Here is a 9,881-nt window from a genome sequence, read left to right on the forward strand (position 1 = left end):
CAGTTTTCCAGCCGCTCTGCCCCCAGCCTGTAGCACGGAAGGAGGTTATTGTGTCTCAAGGCAGGGCTGACATTCAATCTTATTGAAACGTATGCCACTGGCCTTGTCTCGTGGATCCAACCATCCGCATCCCTCTGTACAGCTTTCCAAGTCCCCACCTGACTTGGTGTCCTGTGCAAACTGACTGAGGATACCCTCAATCCCCTCATCCAGACCAGGATAAAGAAGCAAAACAGGACTGGTCCCAGCACTGGACGCTGGGGAACTCCCAGCCACCAGCTGGACGTAACTCCATTCATCACCACTCCCAGGGTCCAGGTGTCCAGACAGTTTTTCACCCAGACTCTGGAGCTGTTGAAGCCATGAGGAGCCAGTTTCTCCAGGAGAATGCCACGGGAGATGGTGCCAAAGGCTTTACGAGAGTCCCCATAGACAATATCCACAGCCCTCTCCTCAACCACCAGGTGGATCATCTGCTCATGAAAGGAGATCAGGTTGTCAGGCAGGATGTGCCATTCCCAGACCCCTGCTGGCTGTGCCTGATCCCCTGCACTGTATTTGCCGTGTGATTGCATCCAAGATGATCTTCTCCATCATCTTCCCTGGCAACAAGGTCTGGCTCACAGGCCTGTACTTCCCTGCATCCATTTTCCTGCCCTTCTTGTGGATGGACATCACATTAGCCGGCCTCCAATCATCTGGGACCTTCCCATTTAGATAGGACTGATGATCAGTGAGGCAGAGCAGCTTGGCAAGCTCCTTCTCCAGCTCCCTCAGCACCCTTGGATGAATCCCACCTGGTCCCATGGACTTGTGTCTCAGTGGCTCAGCAGGTCACTGCCTCCCTCCTCCTGGACTGCACAGGGTCTGTTCTGCTCCCTGTCCCTGCCTGCCAGCTGGGGCTGGTTCCCTGAGGATAATCAGGCCTTACCATTGAGGTCTGAGGCAAAGAAGGCATCTGAGCCTTTTCCTCATGCTTGGTTCCAGTGTTTGCCTCTGCATCCAATTAAGGGTGGAGATTTTCATTGGCCCCATTTTTGTGGTTGATGCATTTATAAAAACACTAGGTAAAATACTGAAGTTAAAGCACCACCTTATTGGTCACATTGTAGCTCCAGTGCTGCTGTAGCTTTCTGTGGTTCCTTCCACAAACATAAAATACAACTTGAAACCAAAGTACACTTCTCATTTCATTCTGGCTCTGCTTGGACATGACTTCTCTTGTTTTGTATTCAGTGAAGGGAATCATTTGTCTAATTAAGGGCTTAAATGGGCAGTCCTAATATTTTATAAAAGACACAACTGTGCGCGGACTTCAATTGTTTTTGTGACTATTTCTTCACTCAACTTTTGTGTTACTGACAAGTGTTTTGTCCTCTGCAGCACCAGAGATACTACGGGGATGTGCCTATGGCCCTGAGGTGGACATGTGGTCCCTGGGGATTATCACCTACATCCTGTAAGTGCAAATGTTGATAGAGAGAAGTTAACTTTTTAGCATCCACAGGATATCATTACAATATGAGCTGTGGCATTGGAAAAGACAAGATCCTGAACTTTAATTATTATATTCCTAACCTTACTGAAGTAAGTCAGATCCTAGAGGAGCATGGCAAAACACTCAGTCTAAATATTTGATAACTATAACACTTCTTCCTGAACGGCAGCAAGGCCTGTGCAGAATCATGCTACTAATGTGAACAAGTATAGAACAAAAGTTCCAAACACTTGTGTTTAAGTAGCCATTTGTGTCTAAGTCTTATTGGGGTTAGTCATGATTAATTAGTAAGAATTACAATTACTTTATTATATTGATTGAATCTTTCAAAGGAAGATTGTTGAGAAGGAAAATTGCATATGATGTATTGACTCTCTTCTTTATGGGAGAATAATTATGAGACTTAATTTAGACCCTTGGCAATGACAATACTTAGACGGCTCGTGTAGTAATATACAATACTTCTAGAATGCCTTTTATGGGAAGAAAATGACATTTTATACATGTAACTTAAAGATATGAAGGATTTTATACATGTGGGCCATTATACCTCCCCTACTACTTGCTATGTCCAGCAAGTACAGTGTGGAATAACACAGTTATTTCTATTTTTAGCAAAGAAAAAATTATATTCTCTAGTGTTTATACTAAAAGTCCATGTAAGAGGATATATACACTCTGATATTAATGTCAGAAAACATTAATCTTTTCTTCTGCACATAAGCCTCAAATAATTCAAAGGTCTCTTTTTGGGTACCTGTAAATAATAGGCTACAATATTCCTGTTTGCCATTTCGTTATTTGCTCATTTTAAATGTGTGTATCTTTGTGTCATGGTCTGATTTAAGATCCAGACCTAGTGTTGAAGATCACATCTCAGATATTGCCTGCCAGGTGCTCATTTCTTGTCACTTCTAAGATTTCCACTCATGACAGAGAGATGTGAAACTTGCCAGCAAGGCGGTCCCTAAGACTGGAGATGTGATTTCTGTTGCCCCTTACAAAGCCACTTAGATTAAATCATGGCCTTTCCTAGTTACTCAAGGCCTAATGAAGTTATTGCACTTGAAACTAAGAGCCTTTCTTAAGCAGAACTTATTTTCAAGTGTAAGCAAGCTCCAACAACTCCAAACAGTTCCTATCTAAATATCTGGCATTTTCTATATGCATCTTCTCAAAACCTTCCAACTGTTCAGGGGATGCTCCCAAGCCACACTAAACCTCAGCATGTGTGTAAATACAAGTTGTGTGAGTGTAAATGCAAGTGTGTGAGTTCCTGCCCTGGATGGGGCTGCATGACTATAGATACTCTTCCATTCTCCCTCCTTCTAATACTGTCCTACTCCCACCTCAAAATCCAATTTGATCTACAGGAACAAGATGCAAAAATCCACCTGGCTGTCTCTTCCATTTAGCTTTAACAGTACTCCACATTTAAACTCTTCTATTGTGTGTAAAGCTTTGTGGATCAATATGTCTGATGGATCTTTGTGGATCAATATGTCTGATGGATTAGAAACTGAGACCAGAAAGGTACATGTAAAATTACTAAGTCATTAACCCTGGAGCCCAGAGGACAATGTTTCATGTCTCAATCTCATCGTTCAGGAAAGGAAGCACACTTACACAGAGACAAAAAAAACCCAACATTCCTGTATGTCCCCCCAAAATGAAGTGGATGTAAGAGTTAAAAACCATGTTACAGAGGATCTGCATAAAACTCTATCTTGCCAATAATCAAAGTGGACTTACATTTGATTAAAAAAACTGACACAAATTCTGACAGAACAGTTTTTCCTGAGGCAAATTATATTAATACCTATTGGTGGTAACTACCATAATTCGAGGGAAGCCACATAGTTCTAAAAGTCAAGAGGAGCAGTCCTTTTTCTATTTCTAAAGCAGGTAGAAATCCTTCTGCGTGTTTGAGATGCAGACAGTGAAAAAATACAAAGTCTTTGCCTGTAGTTAAAATTGCATGGATTTAACTAAAGGTGTTATTTCACTAATTTGCTTAAAAGGACACTAGACCCCATCTGGTCTTTTGTAGTTGTTTTTTAAGCTGCTTACATTGACTTTTCCTTTATTTGTAGGTAACTGATTTAAAGTGAATCGCAATAATAAAATGTTATTTCAAAATAAAATAAAATCAAGAGCAGCCATACTAGGTTTTGCACTGATTCAATTGATCTAATTTGAAACCACACCTCTAGATTTACTCATCTGTTCTGGCATGTAGCAAAAAAAAATACTCTCTGCTGAAGTGGATTTCTAAGTAGAAGTATATCTATTGAAATTGTTGGTAGGAAAGCAATAGGTTGTAATAGTGAGTTACAGTGAAAACAGAAAGCGCACTTAGGAGACTTCCAACACAGTCACAGGTGTTCCATGGGGACAGCAGGGACCTGCTGCCAACCCAGAAATGTGATGGGAGAGGCAGCAACAGGAGGGGACCAGCAGAGGGGCTCTGCCTGGCCACCACCTACTGAAGCACAAGGTTTGGAGGCTGGATCCTTGTGTTTTAATACACCTCTGCCAGACTTGGAAAAATAATGTGCCCAGAATGTGCTTGCAATGAGGTGTTTCTCCTCTTCAGCAGTGGAATGTGATGCAGCTGTTCCACCCACAGTTATGCACCACTCCCAAAACCACATTTCTTCCTTGACCCTCAGCCTCCTTTTTCAGAACAGTAAGCACATTGTGTTTAAAAATACAAAAACAAGTTAAAATGTAAGGCTTTTCTAGATTTGTTGCTGTCTTGATCATTATGATCCGCTGTTGTTTTCCTCTCATCATCTCACTGCTTGTTGCATTTTCTGGAAGCCGAGGAGAAGATAGCCTTTCTCTGTTAAGCTCAGATCATATACTGGCTGAATAGGAAATTCACTTTAAAAAATCTGATTATGTGTGCAGGCGTGATTAAAGTGCAGTGAAGCGATGAAAAAAAGGACATTATACAAATGGAAACCACATCTATGAGTCTGCTTTCCCTGAGGCCAGCAGTGTGGATCTCTGCTGGGATCTGTATTATTCAATACATTTATAAATGCAGTCATTAGTGAGATCACAAGACTTCTAGACTGTACAAAGGTTACCTAAGTAAAGATGAGGCCTGATCATGAAAACTTAACAAAGGTGTTTACCTATTGTGGCTGATAGGATGGGAAAAAGTACAGGGATAAACATGTCTAAAAATCATTCCTAACTGGATATATAAAAACTTTTAACTTCATGTGTAATATGGGTTTCCTCACCTAATTCCTATTCCTCTGGCAAGAGTTACAGGGATTCTGATAACAGCTCTATGATCCTATATTAATAGTTCCAATTAAACACATGAAAATAGAAAAATTACAGTTAGAAAAGCCTTTCCAAGTGTTTAAGAATACTTGTAACCACATTTTTCTCTGCTATGTAGAATTAGGAGTTCATGAGTACATCCAGGTCTGGTTTCCCAAAGTGATCTACAGGACACAAAGTAGAGAAAAATACTACCATGAACTGTTTCTAACAACCCAAGACTAATTAAACTTTGATAAATTAATTTTTTTTTTTATCCTTTCAGACTTTGTGGCTTTGAACCATTTTATGATGAAAGGGGAGATCAGTATATGTTTAAGAGAATCCTGAGCTGTGAATATGACTTTGTGTCCCCCTGGTGGGATGATGTGTCTCTGAATGCCAAGGATTTAGTAAGTAAAGCAAAAATGAGACTGGAATATTTAGTATTTCTGCCACTGTTCATTTTGGGGTGGGAGCAGAATAATTGGTTAATTAATTGTTCATAATTGTTTCCTCTTGTCTTTGCTACATTATGGTTAATATCCCCTGTTAGTCCAGTGCTGTAATTTGCACTCAGAACATGGATATTCAGGTCCTTGTGTGAAGCAAGCCATAGATTGTTGGCAGCTGTCATAGTGTTCACGTATGCCTGCCTTTCCTTCCAGCTCTGAAGTGTTTCACCATTCATCTTTTCCGGGCAAACACCTTCAGGGGAATGTAGAAACAAGCCCTTCTTTTTGTGCAGTTTTCAAGTCTGCATTTTGGGGAAGAATATAAAAAGGAATAAAACTTTCCTCCCACTGCTTTTTCTGACATATTTTTCTGTCCGTTAAAGTTTTTTTTTTTTGGTAGGTGAGGAAAGACTGACTACTTTTAAATATGCTCCATTAGCAAAATGCAAGGGCTGGCATGCTATCTGCACTCTATTCTTTTATTACTGGATAAAGTAATTTGGATCCAGGAGACACTGATCTGCAAAGATAGGTATGCTTGAGTCTGACTTTTGTCAATAATAACTTGCATAATTCAGTTATTTTATAAGCACTGAAAACACAAGTGCTCTGTTCCATATACACTTATGCAAACTGTGTCACAAAACACTACGTCATTGGTGTTAGTGAAGTACTTCAGGATATTTCAAATGGAAGGACTGTAGAGGTTCAAAGTACTTTTTTGGTGTTTTATGAGATGTGAAGTTTTTCTAAGGCCAAAAAAATATAATTTAATGCCAGATAAACAGCAGTCTGCAGGTAAAGCTTTTGAACATTGCATAGGAAATTGTAGATAACGACGATGACCATGACTCTCAAAACCCATGCTGTGGGCAGTTCAATGTTCAGTTGAAGGGATTTCCTTAACTCTTCCTTGGAGACACAACCAATATTCACCACAATGCCTGTTCTCCTGCATGCACTTTAGGGCAGCAACTTGAAAGCTATTTGTAGGGGGATTTCAGAGAACCCTAAAGCAAGTTTTCCCTCACCCTTGGGCACATAGGAGCAGTGGAGTCCTGTGCCAAGCACTTGCACTGCTCCAAGAGGGTCTGCAGTCAGGAGAGCTGGGTAAGTGCGGCTCTGCAGAGTGCCGTCTGTGTACTTTGTTACTCCATCCTCACCTTTCTTCTTTTTTTAAAACTCCACTTGTCCAGAGATACAATAAAACTCGTGGAATGTCACTTGACTGGACACACTTTGTATCCAGCAGGACCATCTCCAGTCCCAAGGGTATGTTTGCAGTGCCTTTTCCCAAAAATATCCTACTGTCATGTTTGTAGAAGTCCAGGTTTTCTGGCTGTGGTGATAGAAGGAATAGTGTAAACAGCATTAGTTTCAGAGCAGGCTAAGGCAGAAACACTTGTACAATGCTTTTTTTAATATGTACATGAGATCTTTCAGTGATTGAAAGAAAAATTTCCTTTGTGATGTATATGACAGGGACTGCGTGGTACAAGCCTGCAGGAGCTGCATGCGCATAATTTAAACCTTCTGATCCAGTTTAAGACTTCTCCAAATCCTGAAGTAGAGAGAGAGACTGCTCAGAGACTTTGAGAACCTCTTAGGGTTTTTGAGACAAGTCAGACATGAAAGAGCCTATGACAGATACAGGTCAGCTGCATTGATACATACCCTTAATATGTTGGTAACCAGTTGATACTTTCTCTTCTTTCTTCCCCCTTAGTGGCTGTCTTAATCAGATGTTATTATGGAGGACCAAGAAATGACAGAAGCAAAATACTTGCAAAGAAACAAATGAAAACTCATGTTGATTTCTTAGAATGTCTCACCTAAGATGCTCTCCAAACCAAGGCCAGAGCCCCCAGATGCAAAACTAGGTAAATTTGAATGAAGAATAAGGTTGACAGTCTTTTGTATTTCTTGCTTGTGATGCAGGTTAAAAAGTTGATTGTTTTAGACCCCAAGAAACGCCTCACCACTCTACAGGCTTTGCAGCACCCATGGGTCACAGGGAAGGCAATAAACTTTGCACATATGGACAACGCACAAAAGAAACTTCAAGAATTCAATGCCCGGCGTAAACTTAAGGCAAGTCTCTGCTCATAGTCTCTGTTGTGGCTATGAAAGCATGCAATTAAATTAGTAGCCTTGCAGAAACCTTGCACATTTTTGAGGACAATATTCCATGGTGTTATGGAAGCTTTTTATTTAAGATGTCTGATGAAGACTGAAGAAGTTTGAAGTTGATTCAGTCAATGACCAAAGCCAAAACAAATAAAAATGGGTGAAGTTGGTTGAAAACTCTATCTACACAGATAGGACTGCTGCGGATGTACGCTTTTCACAAAGTCCTTCCTTTCCATCTTTTATTCCCTTCTTCCTTTCTTGCTTCTGTCCATCCATTTGTCCTGTATTGCTGGTTAGAATACTGACCAGAAAGAACAGCATACTGAGCAATTTTTTAATGAGCATCCATCAGACGAAAATTAGTCTATTAAAGCATATTTTGATCCCTAACCTACCCGTACCTATCAATACAAAGCAGGAGGTTTAAGCCATCCTTCTGTGTGAACTCGAGTCAGCATTTCAGATGTGTAGGTCCATAAGATATCCCCGGGATACTCCTTTACCATCCAGTCCACATATCTGCCATGGGAAGAAACAGGGAAATGTCTTTAGGTGCAAATAGCAGGCAACTGGGCACCTGACTGACATCATATCAGGAAACTTTCTTCTCTCCTAATCAGTTTTTTAGTTTTTAAAGATTTTCATCTGATCAGGAGATAATTCCAAGGATACCTCTGCACAGGAATTGTTAGCAACAGCTACAGTGAAGCTGCCCCTGTAGCCCTGGGGGATTAGAGTAAAAAGCAACTTAACTGAGAGCTTTAGTAAATTCCATAGAAAAATCCATTCACAAAAAAACTGAGCCTTAACTTTGCCTTTGCATTTTTTTTAGTAGAGAACTGTAGCAGAGAATTTCTACAGGGCAAAGAAATTTGTTTCGTCATTTACAAAGTTCTCACAGATTATAGATATAATTCACATTGACATTTTGATTTTGTTTTTCTTTATATTTTTTACACCAGAGATTTTTTTGAAGCTCATTTTATTTAGACCCCTACACTAAATCAATTTATTCTTTTGTGATTACAAACTATCACTTTTTATAAGTTTATTTCTTCAGTGCTTCTCTGTTAAAGATTAAATTACCAAATCTCCAATTATTAAGAGGATTGATTGAAGTTAGCAGTTCTTGTAGAGTTAATAATTTTCCACAAATATATCTGTAAAAGAAACAATAAATTTTTTGACAATTAACTCCTGGTCAAAAAAATAAAACCAAAGCAGACATCAAAGTAGTGAGTACACGCTTTGGCTGTTGTTTTGTTAGCAAGAATAATTTGTAATTATTTTCTCTTTCCCAACATAAAAGTCCATCAGCAGACTTTCTTTATGTAAAGACAAATTTTAAAGAGTAACTCTCAGTTAGGATTTGGTTTCTCATAGTCTGTGTTGAATTTGTTTCATAAACATCCAACACTGCTTGCGACACTAAATTACATTGAAAGTGCCTTTAGACATTATAGTAACACTGAGTGGCTTGTTCTGTTTATAATCAGTTTTCCAAATCCTCTCACCACTAATGTGGAGGTCTGTGATTTTTCCTTTAAGACGTCTACTCTCTCAAAATTCTTGCCCATTTCTTTGGTTTATGCCTTATAGTATTTCTTCATAATCTGTTGTAGCTGATTCTTTTTTTTTGACAATGTTTATGTTATCTGCTTTTCATTAAAATCTTCTTTTTTTCCTTTTTATTTCTTTGGGAGAGTTTTTTGTTTGTTTCTTTTTTGTGTGTGTTTGTGTGTGTGTGTGTGTGAGAGATTACCTCTCCAAAGAATCCACAAAACTTGCTATGTTCTTTGTCTCTTCCTGCAGACCCGCTTTGATGTCTAAGCAAAAGCTGCCAAGTCAAAAATAGCTTGAGCTGTCACACACAGAAATTAGCATTTATTTCCCTCACCCCTGTATCTCTGGTTTTGTTCAGGCAATAAAACTGTTCAAGGCAAGGGCTAATATAACTGTCTTCATGTGTGTCTACATTTTGTGATATTTCATGTGACATGAAATCCTACTCCTAGTGTGTATTTTCATATGCCTTTACATAGGAAGGTGCCCATCTGCACTGCAACATTGCGCTTGGGGTATGCAACAGTGCAATAATGATAAATATTGTGTTCCTTTGTGAAATTTTCGTGGAATAATCAGTGGTAGTACTGGTTTTTTTATTATTATGACAGGAGATGATGACTTTCTTTTTTGCCGTCAGACTTCAGTGCAGGACACCTGAAGTAATTTCTAAAAAAAAACCAAAAAAAACCCAAAAAAACAAAAGAAACCAAAAAACCAGCAGGTATAGCTGAAAAAAAAAAGTTCACATCACCCAACCTGTAACCTTGTGAAAGCAGCAATTCTAAACCTCAACCCAGTATGCCATGTGGCCTTCTAAATCCACCCAGGCCCAGACAGGTATCCAAAGCTGACATTCCGAGGAAGACTGAACGCAGTTGCTGCTGTCGGGGCAGCGCTGCATGCCCACAGGCCACATTCCCTAAGGAATGTTTGCTTGGTCCCCTCTCTCCCAG

The 9,881-nt window shown here is 39.7% G+C and overlaps 1 protein-coding gene across 1 annotated transcript in view; it reads left to right on the forward strand.

Moving 5' to 3' along the window:
- Window positions 1-9,399, forward strand: part of CAMK4 (calcium/calmodulin dependent protein kinase IV) — an 88,521-nt gene extending 79,122 nt beyond the window's left edge. The window contains exons 8-11 of the mRNA XM_005429526.2: window positions 1,384-1,459; window positions 5,064-5,190; window positions 7,171-7,323; window positions 9,175-9,399. Of these exons, the coding sequence (XP_005429583.2) occupies window positions 1,384-1,459; window positions 5,064-5,190; window positions 7,171-7,323; window positions 9,175-9,192 (374 nt within the window). The 3' untranslated portion in view covers window positions 9,193-9,399. The remainder of the gene's footprint in view (window positions 1-1,383; window positions 1,460-5,063; window positions 5,191-7,170; window positions 7,324-9,174) is intronic.
- Window positions 9,400-9,881: the final 482 nt, after the last annotated feature.

This window comes from Geospiza fortis, unplaced genomic scaffold (assembly GCF_000277835.1).
Source record: "Geospiza fortis unplaced genomic scaffold, GeoFor_1.0 scaffold433, whole genome shotgun sequence".
NCBI lineage: Eukaryota > Metazoa > Chordata > Aves > Passeriformes > Thraupidae > Geospiza > Geospiza fortis.